The sequence below is a fragment of the Poecilia reticulata genome, chromosome 6 (genome assembly GCF_904066995.2).
Source record: "Poecilia reticulata chromosome 6, P_reticulata-male-v2, whole genome shotgun sequence".
In the NCBI taxonomy this organism is placed as follows: domain Eukaryota; kingdom Metazoa; phylum Chordata; class Actinopteri; order Cyprinodontiformes; family Poeciliidae; genus Poecilia; species Poecilia reticulata.
In genome coordinates, this window is record NC_088835.1 from 7,492,215 (window position 1) to 7,511,862 (window position 19,648).

The 19,648-nt window shown below is 39.4% G+C and overlaps 1 protein-coding gene and 1 long non-coding RNA gene across 2 annotated transcripts in view; one reads left to right on the top strand and one right to left on the bottom strand.

Moving 5' to 3' along the window:
* Positions 1 to 19,648, top strand: part of LOC103465948 (uncharacterized) — a 114,058-nt gene that overhangs the window by 31,571 nt on the left and 62,839 nt on the right. The window lies entirely within an intron of this gene.
* cspg4 (chondroitin sulfate proteoglycan 4) overlaps positions 6,546 to 19,648 on the bottom strand; it is a 91,996-nt gene continuing 78,893 nt past the window's right edge. The window contains exons 7-11 of the mRNA XM_008411185.3: positions 15,640 to 15,838; positions 15,185 to 15,316; positions 13,999 to 14,159; positions 11,849 to 12,032; positions 6,546 to 11,190 (exon numbers count right to left, since the gene is read on the bottom strand). Coding sequence (XP_008409407.2) covers positions 9,425 to 11,190; positions 11,849 to 12,032; positions 13,999 to 14,159; positions 15,185 to 15,316; positions 15,640 to 15,838 — 2,442 coding nt within the window. The 3' untranslated portion in view covers positions 6,546 to 9,424. The remainder of the gene's footprint in view (positions 11,191 to 11,848; positions 12,033 to 13,998; positions 14,160 to 15,184; positions 15,317 to 15,639; positions 15,839 to 19,648) is intronic.

The window sequence follows — 19,648 nt, forward strand, 5'->3', positions numbered from 1 at the left end:
CCTCCTGTTGGGCCTTTACGTCTTCATTATCCAAAAGCAACAAAGGAGACTGCTCAACATTTGACCTTAATCAAAATCGAGAGGAGTCGCAAGCGCAGCAGTTAGGCCAAGTTTGTGAAACGAGGCCTGCCGGCTTCTTACACAATCACAGCGTAACAGTTGTTATGCTGACATGTTTTGGATAGTTTTCATGCAAAACTGACGCAGTTTGATTCTTAAAAGCACCAAAACCCCCAGAGGGAGAAACCCACCCTATCAGCTGGTCGGAGGAATTACACAACCCAGATCTGAAGGCTTGACCCCACCCCCACCTTCTGCTGTGTGGGAGGAATGACGGGGGTCCACCCTGTTGATTTCCTGCCTGAGCCACTCTTTTAGCCTGAAAATGAACAGGATTAAAGCAAGGTGAATTCGAACAGGGGTGGGGGACATGAAATGAGGGTGGGATACAACGTAGAACCAACACCGCGTCATTCCTGTAGACTTTCCCAATCCTGCCGTAGGGTGTTGGAGACTCTCGCAAACAGACATTTCCATGACAATAGTGTTCCAACCATTGAGAAAGTAACAAAGCAGGGTGACCACAGTTTATTTCACACAGAGGGAAACATGGCTGGAGTCATCTGTTCCCATCAAGCCCAGAAAGTGAATGAAAACAAGGCAGAATTCATGGGAGTTGGACTTAAATGGAGCTCTATGGTGAGTACAGGGACTTAAAGGGGACATATTATGTGTTTTCCAGGAACATAGAGCCATTTTATACTGTAATAAAGTAAGTATGTTACCTTCAGTTGTTATAAAAATATTATATATGTATATCAAGTATGACTTTAAAGAAATTTGTCTTTGCTCTTTCTGAAACTCTGCCTTCAGGAAGTCTTCACATCACTCCTCTTGTAACCCTTTAACAACGTTTTTAACATCGTTGAGCTGAGAAGCTCAATGATGTTGAGCTTCTCAACATCGTTGAGAAACTGTGGTGTTTGCTAATTGCAAACACCACAGTTCCATCAGGTGTTTGCTAATTGCTACTGGCTAGTCTGAAGGAGCTGAGTGGCAGAGTCTCTGGGGATGGGGGGTCTGTGAGACGGAAACCCAGAAACCTTGAAACTTCAGCTCCGAGGAGAAACTTTGCTCTCGAAAGGTGGTGCTTGGTCCCCCTAAACATTTAGCGAAAAGCTGAATGGTTGTCACGGGAGATTAAAGGATTTCTCAAACATGTATGAAGGAATCAAAGCAACCCTCCATGTATGTTTTTAATGAAGGAATAATATGACACAACATAAAGCTAAAAATGGCTAAAGAATAGCTACTAGGTATGAAGCCAGAAAGTATTATAGTCTAATTTTGTATTTAAGTAACATTTTTGGTAATTACCTTGCTGTTGTTGTTGTTTCTTTCCAGAAATGGCCATGTGGGAACCTTTATGCTCCTCTGTTACAGAATTCCAGTACATATTAGAGTAATACCTGCATAGCATATCCCCTTCCCAGTCATTAGAATGTCCTACAAAGAGTTCCATCTAATTACATGGTATACGTGTCCCACTGTGAGAGGAATGTAGAACGAAGAATAAAAGAGAATCCACACAAACTGTACGGTCAGGGACTTGAGAGCAGACGGTTCATGCAGACTTTATTTTCATGTTCAACTCTTATGGGTTGCTTGCTCAAAATCCACACGACAAAGATTATTACCTACCTAAGGTAAGATGTCGACAGTTCATAATTTCATAATAGAGTCCCACACCAAAATTATTGAGTTTTTAGGATTGTTTTTATTTTTCAAAATGTGTGGAAGCTCAACGTAGCCAATGTCCAACTACTTTATTTCCTACTAATTTAATGCCGTTTCACAAGCATCAATTACATCACCCCACCCCGTTTTCTCTAGTGTGTTTGTTCTGGAAGCACACATTTTGCTCCTCTGTTATTAGGACTCAGCTGATTTCCTTTTATTTCCAGCGTTGGAAAAATACATGAAGCATGACAGAAAAAACCTTGTAATTTGACAACTACGAAATTGTTGCGTTCGATATTTACAGGACAAAATTTCCAAGCCGTGAGGCACAGAAGCTCAGCAGATTCAATGCAAATTGTGTGTCGACCAAGTAAAGACAAGCAGGAAGTTGCAAACAACTACATGAGCCTGACGGGAGAACAAAGTCACACTTCACTATTAGATTTAATAAAAGTGACGTGCCACTCAGCAGCGAGGCCTCTGACTTTCTGTGCTGGTTACGGCAGAGAGGGGAGCATACTGGGGATTGAGGAGCGTCTTGTGAGGTGGGCTCATTGAATATGTAAATAATGCAGCTGAATGACGTCCAAAGCAAACAGACATATCACTTCTGCAGCAGCTGACTCAGAGAGGAAAGTCTAATGTCAACACAACTCTGCATATAGAGGGTTATAAACAAACAAAGACCCCTTTTTCCTGGAGTAATGCTGGCGTAGATACTTAAATCTTTGGTTGTACTGTTTGGTGTTTCTGGTGGATGAATAATTGTGTCTGGGATCAAAGACATAAAGTTAAAGACCTTAAATTTTTGATGAGTTGTTGCTTTTGAATCTTCTTGACGCTTCATAAGCAACTCCACAGACATTCCCCCCTTCCCAAGTCTCTGACGGTCAGGGTTGACCCGATGCTATCCGAAGAATGGATTGTGCTTCCTTTGTTGCTTGTTTTCATTCCTGTTGGCCTCCTGGGAGGAAGGACAGTTTCTTCCCAATCACAGGCCCGGCTATCTAATTAAGCTGAAAACAAGCCAGCAATAAAGAGTGTATCTCACTTCACATTGGAAGTTGAGAGATCTCTGTGATTACAGAGAAAAATCGAGTCCTGAAACCAGTCTGCATCAGCGGGAGGAGTCCTTTCAGAACCAAAGGGAGAGATTACTTCCTCAAATCAGATTTTCCCTTTTTCAGATTTTTTGTTGGAGCACAGACGTTAAAAGAGTCTGGAAGGATATATTCGATGAATATCCCTGAAAAAAGCCGGTTCAGACAGGGGTTAATGCAAGGGATCAGGCAACAACTGGAATGAGACTCACTGCTGTGCCAGATCTGCAGTCTGTGTGCTGGAAGAGAAACCCAGCATGCAATGCAATGAGAAGATAAGTACTTGCATGTAGGGAGGAATTGAAAACCCCAGCTCTGAGGAACGGGATGATATAACGATAACTTGATCTTCGCAAAAACAAAAACCTTAATTCTTCTCTGGTATTTAGGTCCAATTGAACATTCTCCTTATTCTCAGAAGTCAAACTTTTGGAGCTTACAGCTTTAAATACAAGAAAACCATCCCTCAGAAGCCAAATCGTGACTTGGACAGTCGTAGGTCTTCTTATATTGATATAGAAGTTGAAGTTCTTTGCTGTGTTTCAGGATGGCATGCTGCGCTGCTGGCGGTGTACCACCTACTTTGTAGAGCTAAAAACAATGGAACGTCCGACATTAAAGGGGCAGTATTTTGTAAAATTGACTTTTTAAATCGTGTTATGTTATTTTCTCATCAAATACAGAGCTGGAGTGTTTTTGATTCTTTCATGCGTGACCAGCAGGTGGAGATCTCTTTTTTTAAAAGTGACAAGATGCACCCGAACACAGATTTAACAGTGCACAATATTTTATTTAACAATTCTTCTTTAAAACAGTTTTAAAAACGAGGCTTAAGGCCCACTACTCGGTCCCTGAAACAAAAGGAACACACAAGGAAAAAAGGACAGACGAGATCAATTATTCCAAAGGAAATGAAACATGCAAAAGAAATTAGTAAATCAAACCAAAAAGAAAACAAATTAGTAACTTCAATCACAAAACAAAACTAAAAGAAAAACAATGGAACAAATTGTTGTCATCCGCTTCCAAATGCCCTTCTATGGGGCCAGAGGAGTAACGCCCCGCCCACACAGCCGGCCCAATCCGCAACGGGTTTATTGAGAGCGGCCAAAACAACGGGAAGACAAGACAAGACAGCAGAGCGTCCAAAGCGCTGCAGCTCCAAACACAATCAGGTGCCTGAAACAGAAAAACCCATTAACGGTGGACCCAGATAAAAAAAATCAAAAGCTAAATGGCAGGTAGCTTACCCAGGGGTGGAAACAAAGCCTAACCCGGGAGGAAGCGGGTCAGCAGGTGAGGACCAGACGGATGCCGCACGCCACAGCAACCCCCAGCTGCAGCTGGCAACGCCATCAGAGCAACACTACAGAAACGTACGATAGGTGTAGCACCCAAAAACCAACCATGATCCCAGCCACGGATAGCAAAACTGCCACTTACGATCGCAGACGAGTCGACCAAACCCACAAGCCGACATGTAGCCGCCGACCGTAGCAACAGTGGGAGAAGCAAAGACGCACGCACCCCGCAGCGGCCTGCCCAGCTATAAAGGCGTTCGCCCCGCCCACCAATCAACGGTGCCCGGTGCATAGAGTGGGGGAGGGTGGAACACCATCCCACCACACTAGCTAGAGAAGTCCTTTAATCTCCGTGGCAACCATTCAGCTGTGGAAAATGCCTGGGTGAACCTAGCCTGAAGGCGGAGTTTCAGAAAGAGCAGAAGTTTCTTAAAGAGAAAGAGAACCAAATGGTTTTAAGGCGTTAAATTACGAAATCAAGTTTCTTTTAAATCAGGCTTGTATATAATCAATACAGCATTTTTATAACAACTGAAGGTAACATAATTACTTGACTGTGCAATATTTTTTATATATTTTCTATGTGCCTGGAAAACACATAATACTGCACCTGGTCATCAAGGTCATAGAGATGGCCTTGATGACATTTGGACAAACATCAAGAAATATTTAGGTGAAAGAAATTGACTTCAACATTGGTGGTAATGTTGTAGCCAGAATATATGATCAAGTCTATTGAACTTGGGATGCCAAATAAGGAACAGTACAACCCATAGGGGAAATTTGATAGTGTAGTTAATTTGATATGTGATAATCCTGGTGGGTTGTTTGTTTGCGTTCATGTGGTTTGTATTGTAATATAATAACATGTTGCTCGTGTAAAAAGTTCACAAATTTGTTAAAAACCAAGTTAAGTCTTTAGTCTTCTTGGGGCAAGATGATAGTCTTTCATCCCATATCCAATTCAAATCTTATCTGTATTGTCCCAAATCAAAGCCTCTAGAGACTAAAATAAACACTTTTCATTGCTTAGGAATTCAAATCCTGCAGTTTCCGTAGGTATCATTTCACACGGAGACATTTGACAATTTTCTCCTAACCTTGTAATATTAATAAAAACTACATTTTAAGATTCTAGAAATGAAATGAGCAGAAAAAAATCTTACAAAATGGTTTAACTTATTTTGCTACAGAAGCCTAGATCAGACGTTTACCGCATATATTTTTCCCCGACGTTTTTCTCAAGAGAAGTTAATTTCATGACGATTTTCTCAAAATAACTAGTTAAATTCATGATGGTTTTCTTGGGATAATAACTTAATTTCTGGAAAACAAAAACCATCTCAACAAAGTATATGCGGAAAATGTCCGCTCTTGTTTCCCATATGGGTTTCTCATATGTCTATTCAAAAGGAGCTAATTTTTCCTGCCGATATATATTTTTAACATGGAAACTGCCTAATATTTTCCCAGAACCGCTCCTTTTTAAAAACTCCACACCGACCCTTTAAACTTGAAGAAAAATGTGCTGCATTTGCTTCATTTCTTAATGTTTCGTTTTCAGATTAGTGTGAGTTACTTCCCCGAGTATCACTTTAGCTTTACCTGGTCAAACTGTTAACGTAATTATTTGACAAGAAAATCCACATAGCTGTTGCAAGTGAGAGCGAAACGGAAGCTGCGGGCGCCTTTCTTCATGCATCAAGAATGCTCCAGTTTCTGTTCGCTCGCTTTACGTTTGGGTTGTGGGTTCAGCAACTGCTTTGCTGACAGAAAGCTGCTGTGGCGCGTATTAAAACACAAGGAGACTTGTTGCGCACAAGCAATGCGCTGCTCAGAGACGGTGACCTAAGCAGACACATGTGGAGGAACAGCTGTGCCAAGCAGCTTATGAAACCTGCAGGACCAGTTCTTAAAGCAGGGCCAAAGGCAAGCCGGAGACAGACGGGGAAGAAAGAAAGGAAGGAGAGAAAAAAGGGGGAAAAAAAGGTTGGGAGACATGCTTAAAGCAAAGGCCATTCAGTGGAAAGAATGATGGCTTGAAGTGAAGTTTAAATCATGACAAATTGAAACATTGCTCAAGTCTCGTCACTACCCCCCACCCATGAGCTTTTTACACTGCACTGCCCCCTGCTGGTTGGAAATGTTAATGTCTGTGTTTCTGTGAATTCGAGGTTCTAAAACAAACTTGTACAAGGCGATTTATTGGATTCTTTCATTGTGAGAAATATTAAAATGCACTTCACCATGAATGCATTTACATGTGTAACCACAACAGCAATAAACCAAACTTGTCGTATATATTTTCCTAACTGCAATCTGTAGCAGCAGGAGATAAAAAAAAGGGTGTTACTGTTGCTTTTTAAGACAAACTAAAGCCACAAAGAAAATAATGAGCACACAATTTGTTGCGTCAACATTTTATTTCCATTAGCGCCTGCAACAGAGTCAGAGACATACTGCAGTCCTGATGTTGCATTTGGTCCAGAAACGTTTTACTTAAAGGCGTCTGCAGATGATGAAAAATAACAAAGCACATAAAAATATGAGCTGATGAATGGGGAGTGACCGACTTAATAAATAACGACAAATGCGAAGACATGGTGATGAAATGCTGCAATGAATTAAAAAAACAAAAGAAAAAACATACAAACATATGAGTGACACATAAAAAGGATGGACTCGCAAACATATACATATATCAATGTTGAACAGTCAATTTTAATATAATTACTTGTTCTCTTAACATGTATACTCCGATATGGAAAATCTTTTCATTTACTAGGAAACCAGACTTTTTTTAAAAAACACAATATTTACACATAAACCAGAGGGTGGAAATGGGATATCCTGAGGGAAGAAGCTTTGTTTTATGTTGAACGGTATTATTAATACAAAGTGTCTTAATGTTTCGAAGCTCTGTGCTGCATCTATAATTACTGCTGAAGAAGACTATTAAACAACAAATCAAGGCTAATGCAAAGAAACAAAACACAACAAAATTACTATTTGGCTTGTGAAAAAGGCAATTCTGGTAAATGCTGTCAGGACAAAAAAACATAGCAGCTCATTTTGCTCTAGTTTGTTCTAAATTAGAATGATTAACTTGGCACAACAGGTCAAAGTACCAAAACTTTAGCAGGAGAAGATTGTGATTTACAGTAGCAACCTTTTTATTTTTTATCTTCAACATGCAAAAAAAAAAAACACAAAAAAAAAAACAAAATAATTTTTTAAAATTGTATTTAATTTTATAAAATGAGTCTGTATATTCAACTAGGCTAAAATAAGGAATGTTTCTAATAAAAATAAATGCTTTTTGGTTTATCATTAAAAGTTAACAAGACCCAACAAGCTGAGGATGTTTGTGGTTATTTTCAGTTTTTGTGAAGTTCTTATTGGATACGTGGAAACGGGAAACCTTTCAGTTTGAGATTAAATAGGTGTTTCAGCGTAAATATTACAGGACCAAAGTAATGTTTCTGTTCTGCTTCTCCAGTACAATCAATTTTTACAAGCTCTTTGGAAACGCATAGCAACAATACAATCTGATAGATGTCAACATGACCGAGAGCTGGAGTGTATTAGATTTGTGCAATTTGACTTCAAGTGCTTCTTTTTAACTCCTTTCTGCTTCAAAGCATCTGTCTTGTGGTTACAATTGGAAAAGCATTAGCTCGGCTTAAGATGTTAGGTACTAGCTATTGTTAGCTTAGCTTAGTTTAGCATTATAAAATGACAAGGGAAAACCCTAAACTTTAGGTTTGAATGTGATCCAATGGTGTGCAGACAAAGCTGTGAAAGTGGCATTCATCTTTCGGTTTCTAGATGGAAAGTGATATTATCTTTAGGCTGAATACCTGAGATAGGACATAGAACATAATGTTCTAGAATTGTGCTGGCAGCATGTTGGAGTAGCTCTATTATTTCATTTCTCTAATTTGGCATCAATAAAGTATTTTGAATTGAATGAGGTTACATTTTCAAAAATAAAGCAAAAATTACGATAGGCCTTCGCAGCGCTAAGCTGCTCGGGCCTAATAATGTACCTTTTACTCCAAAGCTACATTATGTGCTATGCCTTGCTAGTGTTACGGTTTAAGTGTCTTTATTTTTCAAAACCTCTTTAATTCTTTTTGGTAAATATTCACTAAGGTGTTCGACACATTCCTGAGATTTTGATTTGTCAGCTGCACATCCATAATCCATGACGCCAGTTTTACACCACATCACTAAGGTGTTCTACTGGATTAAGAGCTTGTGACTGTGGATACGGTTAGAGTACCCTGATCTGAATGTCATGTTCAAACTTGTGTGAAAAGGTTTGTAGCTTCGTAACATGGTGCACTGTCCTTCTGGAAGTAGCCGTCAGAAAATGGGTACACTATGAATATAAATAGGTGGAAATTTATTGGTTGGCACTAACATTTTGGTAGTTGGGGCACTTAAAGGATGATCAACTGGCACTCAGTGTCTCAAAGTGTGCCAAGAAAATATCCTTCACCATCACCTACCAGAACTATGAAAATAAGGCAGCATGATTATGTGCCTTAATGTTGTTTAACCCCAATATGACCCGGTGAATGTTTCAGGTGAAATGGCAAGTTTTTCTGATTTCTTGCAGCTCAGTTTTGTTGAGTCGATTTTTTGCTGACAACAGGCTGCTGTGGGTTGTTTGAGTTACAGTTGCTTTTCTATGAACTGTAACCTGTCATTTTTTTTTGCCATCACAACATCTTCTCCCTGAATAGTTTCTTGTTTTTAGACCATTCTCTGTAAACTACAGAGACGGCTATGCTAATTTGCTTTTTATGTACCTGGAAAAAGTGGCCATTAATTGTATGTTTCACTTATTAGTCATATATTTTTTTCATCAAGTATCCTGATTATCCAAAACGTAGTTGAAAAAACAACAATGAAATATGTACCTATCAGTATGATTAATGTTTGCCTATATGATGTTTAATACAATAGTTGAGCACATCAAAAGTACTTTTTTTGCAAACACTTTGCATGTTCATGTCGTGTCTGTGCCCTTTGACAGTGAGGAATGAGACAATGGAAATAAATAGACATGGCATTAGCCCTCTGAATGTAAGAAATCACTTCCTTCTTTGCCAATACGTCTTCAGTGTTTTCATGCCTGAGAATTTGTCCACAGCTGTTCTGAGAGAAGTCAGTGAAAAATTGCTTCAAAAGTGTGTTTCATTTAAACCTCTGTAGGAAGACTTAACACCAACATAAATGAAGTCCACCTCCTTCTATGTCCAAAATCAAAGTGTTTCAAACCCAGTACTGGTTCTTTTTCAAGGCCGGATTTGTTGTCCGACAGTGCTGAAGCAACTCTGGATCTGCCCCTTTAGAGTCCACATTGGACATAGGAATGTTGTTGGCTGGGTCTGTTTTGCGAAAAGTTTCTGTTGTGGCCACCTCTCCGTTTTTGGGCTTTGAGGCCACTGTCTGGACGTTGTGTTTTCCTGTCTTGTTTTTACGGATTAGATAGTAGGCCAAGACGGCTGCCAGTAGTAAGAGAAGGAGGACAACTAGAATGGGAATGAAGACGGACCAAAAATTCCCACGACGGGAAACGTGTGGTTTCCCGTGGGTACCAGAGCCAGGGGATGATGGGGTGACACCATCTCCTGGGGTCTTTAGCAGAGTAGCAGGATAAACTGCAGAGGTGTTGTAAGGGCTTGTCTGGAATGAAAGGACACATTCTGCTGGAGGGACTCCATGGGCTTTTAGCAGGAACCGAGCTTCATCCTGATTACCCTTCTCTTTTGATCTTGAGGCAGTATCTAATATTTCCATTGCCACACGACCTTCATCCAGGTCCTTCTGGGTAAATGTCTGTATTGGCTGGCCAGCATCAGGATCCTTAAACGCCACAATTCGAGCTCCTCTTGGCTGCTGGATGACTGTGAATGTGGGTGAGGCTCTTGTCTTGTTGGCTAGTGGAGATGCATCCAAAAGCTTTCTGTCCAGCTGGACAAGTGAGCCTTGAGGTAACAAAGGATTTTGAGCAATTTTAGCCAGAGGCTGCACAGTGATGTTGAGGACAGAGGAGACATTGGCAGCCCGGCTACGGGCTGTAAACGAAACACTGTCTCGGGGTGAAGTGGACTTGACAAAACGGACACTGACTCTTCCTTCTTTGATCTGCTTCTGGGTGAAGGCAGATGTAGGCTGCCTGTCAACCATGACAGCTGCATATTTTGGAGTACTGGTGATTTTATAAAGGATCTCCTCCTCAACAGAACCACCTGTAGAAGCCCTCAACATCTCCTCAGTCACAAGAATCTGATCGTCTCCCTGTCGTACCTTGATCTCTGGGACTAGTTCGAGAAGCAGGGTGTGAGCTAAGATTCCTATGTGGAGTGTGTGTGGCCCCGTTTCATGCTCGCCATCTGTTATGGTGAATTCCACAAATCCGTCTTTAAGGGTGCCATCACTCTGGAAGGCTACCTCTACGCGATTGATCATTTCTTGAGTGAATTTAGAGATGGGTTCTGACGTAACAGAGTTAAGGAGATGGCCGTTACGAGGGGCTTTGGTCACCTTGAAGAGCACCTCATCTGGTGGATTGTCTTCATCTTGGGTGTTGAGATGCTTCTGGGTTAGTGAAGTCTTGGAGCCTTGGAGAACTTCCAGAAGCATATCTGTAGTAACTAATTCAGGGGGGTTGGAACCACGTCGTTTGACTGAAATATGAAAGATCTCATCCAGGATTACGGACTCAGAAGGGGAGGTCCTATCACCACTTCTTAACTTCAGATAGGCCTTGAAAGCAAGGCTGTCAAAAGCAGCCCCCGAGTCATCGTGAAGATACTCCAACTTTCCCTGAGACACGTCTGATTGTGTGAAGAGCGAGTTGTCACGGGGTAGATCTTCACCCAATAGGGTGATACGACCATGATCAGGGAAGCGCTTTATTTCAAAAACAACATCTGCGTCAGTTTTCTTTTCTTCAGGTAGACTTGCCAGAAGGTTGGACGCATCAAGAATGGAATTATCAATTGCTTTCCTCTGGCCCTGCACAATTTCAAGCCCTGAAGGGAGAAAAAAACATAAGTAAAAATCTCAAGGTCCACAAATATTATTTGTAAAATATCCTCAACATTGGGGTTGGATTGTCTCCTGTCGTTGTCCAACTGTGCAGCACTTTACACTCTTGCCAGAATGTTTGCAGAGACAGATGGAGCTTGTTATAGTGGCAGCAGCAAAAGAAGGTTTGGTCAATCCTCTTTCTGACTTTGGACTGCTCAGTTACCGTTAAAACAAGAAAATCTTTCTAAAATAAAGAATAAGCTACAGCCTCAAACATAAGAGAGCATGTAGACAAGGACACTAATTCGATTATAACTAGATTTGGCAGTCTTAGAGAAGGATTGCTCAAAAAAGCAAAAACTAAAAACAAGGCATTTGAGAATAGTTTCAAACATAATCGATCAACTCTAATTTCAATCATGTTTAAACTACAATATATCAAGTTTTTTTCATCCATCCATCCATTTTCTTATACCCTTGTCCCCAGTGGGGTTAGAAGAGGTGCTGGTGCCTAACTCCAGCGAGACATTTCAGGCCAGAGATGGGGTACAGCCTGGACAGGTTGCCAGTCCATCGCAGGTCATGTTTTTTTTGTAGAAGTTAAATGTTCATGTTACTACTACTGAAAACAACACTTTTTTGTCTCAGTGAATACTTTACCTTTGTTCCTCCACATCTGAGAAGAAATGTTGCTATGAGCAGCATAGTAGGAGACTGTGATGGGCAGCGAATGGCGGACGTCTGGAGAAGCCTGGGAGGATGCAGTGAACTCCATGGAGTCTCTCACCACCCAAAAAGGCTCGGTGGGCAGCTGATGCTCATAGTAAACTGCTCCAGACTCCAACTGGGCATCAAGAGAAAAACAGAATAGCTAGTGTTGAGTTACTTGTATTAATAGTCAACAGTCTTTTTTTATTGAAGGTTTTGTTAGCTCTAGTTTCCTGTATTTTATAGTGAATTGACAGGAAAGTGGGTAAAAAGAGAAGGGCAAAGACAGGCAGCAAAGGTCACCGGGCCGGGAATCGAACCTGTGATGGCTGTGTTGAGGACTACAGCCTCCATATGTAGAATGTGCTTAACCTCTGTGCCACCACAGTACCCCGTCAACACTTTTTTCATCCTTTTATTATTTATTTTGTATTATGTGTTGCTGCCTAAAAGACAGACTGCTCCCTTTTGCATATTTTGAGGTATTGATGGCATTTTCTGCAGCATCACAGCACAGAAAGCTATTTGGTTGTGAGATTTGAACTTTTTTGTTGTCAAACCTGCTTCTAATTGAAAACAATCGACTGAGGTAAAAACCAAAATAGGCAGTCAGTTCTCATGTAAAATCAAATCTGCAAAGTCAGAGAACCTGATACCATCATCACATTGTCAGGCTAAATCATGCCCCCTGCTGGCCAAGATGAGGAACCTACTTTGTCCACATACTGAAAGCTTTGGCACTTCATAATCAACACAGTGCAGTGAGTTAATGCGTATACAAAAGACAAACCGTCATTAAAGCAAAAGATATTCATCAATTAACTGCAGGATGAAACAGGATTATCCGTATTCTTAAATGATAAAAAACACACAGTGTTTTGTCACTACCAGCCATTTACAGATGCATAATTTCAAAGGAGATGGATTACGAGGACCTCAGAAAAGGCCTTTCATGGTTACATTTAACTGAAATATTTAATTCTGCAGACTGTGCTATTGAGAATATAAAAATTGCATTTTTATTAGCTGCTATTGCATTGAACAGTTAGTCACACAAACATTGTTCTTTTCCTGCTAGCTAAAATTTTTAAGTAGTCAAGTGAAGACAACCTTTTCTCTTCCTCTGCTAAGAATATTTCAGTCCAAATCTTGTATGAAATCTCTCTTTAAACCCTGGAAAAATGTGTGAAGTAGTAATAATTCTTCTTTGGCGTTGGTAATGATAATATGCTACAAAAACGTCTGACAAAATCCTGCTAAGTGCTGAGTCGGTGCTAAGTGAAACTTTTAGATATATCAGTTGAATTACTAATATATCTTCAAGTAGTTTTAAAATTGCTCCAGACAGTGATCACCTGTTACTGGCACTTAATCCTTCCTTGTAGTCGTTTGGCTGAGTGCCTATTACAGATACAGCTGCTTAGTGCATAAAAAAGCCTTTCATTTGAATAAAATACACACTCCTGTTCTGTTCGTTTTGATGATATACTATTTTTACTGTTTAAATGTTAAAGTTCAAGATGAATGTTTAGATTGGCTTAACCCTCCTGCAGTTTTAGCAGGAAGAGTGCAGCAGATGCCTCAGTTGGACACAGTGGTGTGCTGTCAGCCCGTCAGTTCCCGAAACTACACACAAAAACCTTATAAAAGAGTTTATGTTGGGGACATTGAAGGTAGAAAAAAAGGACTAAATTAATGCCAAAAAAACTTGGAAATTTGGGGAATAATAGAGATTTTATAGAATAAACAATAAAATTTCTGAGGAAAACATTCAGAAATATTGATATTTGTCTCAGAAATTTTTCAGGAATTTTTGTGTATCAAAAATGTTCAACTTTTGAAACTCAGAAAATACTAACTTTTTTTTTCCCCCAAGACATATTCTAAAGTTTATCTCAAAAATAACTTTTCAGGCTCAGAAATGTCCATGTTTTTTTTCAAGATTTCTGAGATCAGTCTAAAATTTCAGAGTTTCTTAATGAGGCATAAATTTACTCCTTTTTTTCTATCTACAATAGCCCTAATACAGCATTGTACGTCTTCTTTAATTGATTCTTCTTTAATCTCTTTTAAGAAACAATCTAGACATCACTCAAAGTTACCTGTAACTGTGAGAACAAGCTAGTTTCTACAAACTGGTTCTGCTCATTGGCCATGATAAGCCTCCCCAAACGAGGCACGCGGACCAGCAGGAAGTTCGCTTCATTCCCGTCCTCGCTGGTTCCAACTTTGAGGTTAGCGGTCTTTATGACCTGTCGAGTTCCTGAAAAGACAAAGAAAAAGTCTCTTGTGCACCACAGCCTTTGTTAAAAAAATGCATAACTATTTAAGAGGTTACTTTAAAAGTAGCACCTAGCTAAGTAAATGATGCTGATAATAGCTAAAAGCAGCTCCTTGAAACTTGAATCTGTCCTAATGAGTATTTTGGAAAATTTAGAGCAAATTAAAGTGCATGACGCTGCAATTACCACTTATGTCCATGAAGTGGTGCTGTTTGACGAGATTTATTCCCAACACAAGCGGTGTCTGATGTCAGTGTCTGGCAGGACAGTGTTTCTAAAAATATTTATTTATAGCTCTTTTCAGAACGTTTTCACATCATATCATATTTTAGTCACAACATTAAATATCGAGAAGCACAACATTAGTAAAAGCAAGAACGCAGAGTAGCACATATATAAAAGTCTGAATAAACTCAATGTTTACATCCATACTGGTGTTTGTGCAACTTTAAAGCTGCATAGCTTTTTATTGTCTCTAATTGTGAATAGTTTTCCCTATAATGCTTAGAGACATGAACTTTTTGTACTTTTTTTTTTTAAATTAAGCAGTTCTGGGACACATTCCTCTGGACTGGTGTCTTTTTTTCTTTCTTCTTTTTTAAGAAAGCCGTGAGAAGTAGAATATAAGGTTTACCCCTCCACTCTACTCTACTTTGTCATAGTCTAACACACCAATTCTCAGTAAAATACATAATGTATTATGTGAAAAAATGCAGGGGATGCGGATAGTTTTGCAAAGCACCTTGAAAGGAGCTTTACAACTTCACTGACAGGCACCTCTTTGGCCACGCCACCAAATGATCACGCTCACTAACCGAGGTAGCGTTAATTCATTCAGCGAATCACTCCAACTCATCCTCATCTCTTCCTCCTACTTCCCTTTCATTCAGCCGTCACCCAAAATGTTCTGAATCCCTATCTCTGCGTCATGCCCGCCTGCTCAGTCACGAAACCAAACCTTCGTCACCTTGTCGCTGAAACCTGGAAGCCGGCAGGCCGTCCTTACCTGGGAACACCACAAGTTCCTCCCCCGTTTCCAAGGTGATGGTGTGAGGCCTGGCCTTGATGACAAATCGATAGAGAGGAGACGTGTGCTCGCCATCTGTCACCGTGAAGCTGAACTCACCGGATTCTTCGCCTGCAGGAGGAGAGAGAAGTTTGGCTTTTTTCCCTCTCTTTTAAACGTTACATTTGCTACGTCATAAAGCAGGATGTAATTAAAAGTTTGCTAAAGCTCGGTAACCTCGACGAGCAAAAAAACAACAACATTTATATATATCACAGTAAAGCGTGGAAAAGTAATGATCAAGGGTTCACAGAGTGGCCTCAGTGTATGCTAAAAGGTGAATCGATCTGTCCCAGGGACTTTGCGAGAGGCGCAGGTCTGCATGCTTTCAAGCAAATTAAAGAGAGAATTGGGAGCACATGAAGTTCATTTAATAAAGAAAACTAGCCCCTAACCCTCGTGGGTGAAGATGATCTCCCCTCTGTTTATGTGAGCCTGGGAGAAATTCTGAATGCTCTCTCCCGGCTCCTGTTTTAATGCCATCACCCCGTTGGTTGGCATTTCTATGTGGTAAACCAGCTCCTCCGTGGGGGTATCGGCGTCCTCTGTGCTCAACACACTGGCAGTGATGGCGACTTGCTCACCGGGAAGAACCTGGGAAATATCAAAGACAAGCGGAGTCACGCAGAGATGAATGAGACACCACAGACGATCACTCAGGAGATCTGTGTACCTAGGCAGAAAGGTGACAGACAGGAGACGGTGAGGCTGCAAATCAGACCGTCAAACTAATATTAATGTAAAAATCTGATTTAAATTCCTGGTCCATGTTACGTGGTGGGATGTTATCGAGACCTCTAGCAAAGTCACAACATATTACGTCTTTATTCTCGAAATATTCTCATAATATTATGACTGCATTCTGGTAATATTACAACTTTACTCTCAAAATACTATGGCTTTATTCTCATTGTTGTGACTTTATTCTTACATTGTTTCAACTTTATTCTCATACAACTTTATTTTTGTAATTTTATGACGGTTTTTAAATTTTTTTTCGTTTTCTTAGGGTGGCCTTAATACAGCGTTGTACTTTTGCTAGGTAACGCAAAAGAAATTCCCCGATGCTCCGTTGGAATGTGATCTCTGATCCCGATACAAATAATTAATACTCGTCAGAAGGCTGGCAATTTTGCCTTTGAACGTAATAATCGCCAATCATTAAAATCGTGTTTGATGGGGCAAAGTTTTACATGAACCAAACATTGGAAATCAGCCCAGAATCTCTCATTGGTGCATATTTACAAGGGAAAAAAGCAACAACTTTAAATACACAAACAAGAATGCAGCTCAGTCTGTAGCCACCTCTACAGAAACAATTAAAAAGGTTAATTATGTTTCCACTGCAGAGCCCAGACGCTCCTGTTATCAGAAGACGGAGCAGTGTTGTAGGCTGAACGATTCTCCCAGGGTGGAGGGTCTCTAATGGACTTCTAATGGTTGACTGGCTGAAAGGAGCATTAATTGAAAGAAATGGGCCAGATCCCGCGAAAGGCATTCTTAAATAGGCGGGATCAGTTGGGAGAGCGAGCTGAGGTTACCCCGCAATAAGAGTTTTCTATCGATCTATGGAGTCTCCTCTTCTGCCTTCAGACTCTGGATAAGGAGTAGGAACCCTCTGGCAAAAAGCAGAGAAGATACCTCAGACTTGGATATCACTGAGACTCAGCTGTACAACACCAATAAACAATTGTAATGAGTCGTCCAATATGTTCATTTATCTCTTTTTAATGAGTGGATATGCTGTAGTGTACCTTTTAACACTTAGAAACAGAAAATTACACAGAGACAGGGTTGGGTTGAACAAAAGAAAAGTCAAACCATGTATTTATCCAAAGTCATATTTAGAAAATTACAGTATAAGATCTGATGATGTTGGTTTGCCAGATTAAGAGTTGAAGATAAAAACCTTTAAGCAGGGATTAAAAAGACTTAATTAAACCCACATTTCTGTTTTTTTTGGGGAGTCTAATATAGTTTTCTAATCTTCCCATCAATCAGATAAATTTTTCATGAGCTGGAAGAGGAAATATTATCATAATGTAAATAAAGACTTGAAAACGGTGTGTAATCTATATAATATTGCTCCCTCAGTGAGGCGAGTTACTGAAAAAATAGACTTTTAAATAACTTGCTATATAAATGTTACTTTATATATAACTTTATATATATATATATATATATATATATATATATATATATATATATATATATATATATATATATATATATATAGTGATAAGTTTGGTAATATAGTTGTAATGTACCCAGGTTGTCACTAAAGTAAATGAAGTAAAAGAAGTGAGAATGCTAACATTAGCATTCTTTGGATCTGAGTACTTCAAGGATTAGCTTGTTTTTAAATTCACTTCAGCCACAGTTTATTTCAACCAAATGCAAACTTCACTTTTGAGTTCATTCATAGAAACTGTAAAAACTGTGAGTTGGCAGTCAACTAGTTCCTCTATATTTACTGCTGTTTGAGCTTAAGGCTAATATTAGCACGCTAACTAGCTAGCTAAATGTCTACGATGTGTTCCATCTGCTTTGCTAGTAGAATTTCTAGAACCTTCTGGTCCAAAAAACTAACAAAAAGTAACAGTGAATTCAAAAGTTTTGCTTTAAGTGTCTTAGCAAACTCTGACCTCAAAATACAATATTGCAAAAACTGTTTATTTTGTCCGCCATTAAATTAATCCCACAGACAACTTTGTAACTTGTTGTACTGAAAGTCTTATTTCAATGTTTGGATAGATAAGAAAATAAATACATTAGATTGTTATTGACTTTTTATATTGTTGTTAGCTCATGTGGCTAACATTACTTAATTTTGACACTGAGAATGAGCAACTGCTAATAAATTTCCCGACTTGGCATTTTTATCACAGTGACTACTAAGAGAAGAAGCTAACTAATTCTTTCTAGGATATTGAATGCTTGCTTCCTATGGAAGCATTTAACTGCCAAAGGTAGGAAATAAATTCAGGAGCAGTATCTCATTAAAACAAGAACGTTTCTCATTATAACAAGATAGTTTGTTGGGATTTAGATCTCATTGAAAACAAAATATGTTCTTGTTTAAAAGAGAAAAGTCGTAACAGAAAAACAGCCACACTTTGTGGGATGTTTGTTGTCTAGAAGAAACAAAGTAAAAAAAAAAAGACTGAGAGAGACTGAAGGACTTTGTTGTAACAAAATGCTTCTGTAATGTCAAAGGTTTAACAACAATATGTATTTTTGGCAGAGCCATCTACTAATACACCTGTACTAAAGATGTGCAGAAGTCTGAAAAATATGTTTTTTATGGACTCTAGTAAGATTTAAGTCCTCATCCAGCCTGAGTTGTCCCAGCAGTAGTGGTTTTAAGCTCAAAGTTTTGCTTTGACTGTATATAAAACCTAGTTTAGGCCATTAGTATTTTTTGTTGCTGCATATCTACCTTTCCTTAATGACACACTCTCTTGCATTTCTGATTTTGAAGATTTTACTTGTGTCCCATAAGACAAAGTCATGGAATATTAATTGAAAACTTCCAGGTGCTCTGATCAACTTTCAAAATAGATTTAGATGTTAAGAAACATCTCGGTTTCATTATATTATAATTATGAGCTTCAACAAATACAAATCTTACCAAGTACTTTCAGTCAGTTTTTTTGAGCAAGTACCTCAGAAACTTTTAAGCAAGGTACAGGAGCTTGTTTTAAGTCAATAATTTCTTATATTGATTAAGTACAAGTTCCACTGGCAGATTATTTCACGTATTTTAGTCTTATCGAGGACTGCTTGACTTTGTATGACAGTGTTGCTGGGCTACATCTCCATTCCTTCACTTTGTGAGTTTAATCTTTGCAGCCCAGACCTGATGTCAAGCCACAGAAATGTTTTCTTTTCCAAGCCCCCTTTATGCCATGCATGATACAGTATTTCAGACTCAAATGTAACAAATGTGTTGTGAAGTGTATAATTTAGTTGCCTTACAGTCCACTGCGTAAAACATCCTGTTCAGTTTCACACTCCATCAAAGCTCCATCACGACGACACACTGCATCAACAGTTCAAAGCTGTAATCCATCATCACACACTCTGGGCTTTTTTTTTCTCTTTAACTGTGAGATTGTGTCTTCGTTCCGCTCTAATGACAACTTTTAAAAACGAGGACGAGTTCAAAGACAAGTGCGCTTTGAGTGGAAGGGAAATCAACTGTCCTGTTCAGTCCAAGAAAGGCTGCAGCTGTACTCGTTAACTTTTTCTGCATTGTTGCAATGAATTACCACAATGGTCAGAATTACGTTCAACAGCAACATTTAGATTTATAAGGGAGTATTTTTATCTTTGCATTTGGACCATAGAGGCACAGAAATGTTCTTAAGCACAAGTTCTTCCATCCTCTTTGCACTGACCTGC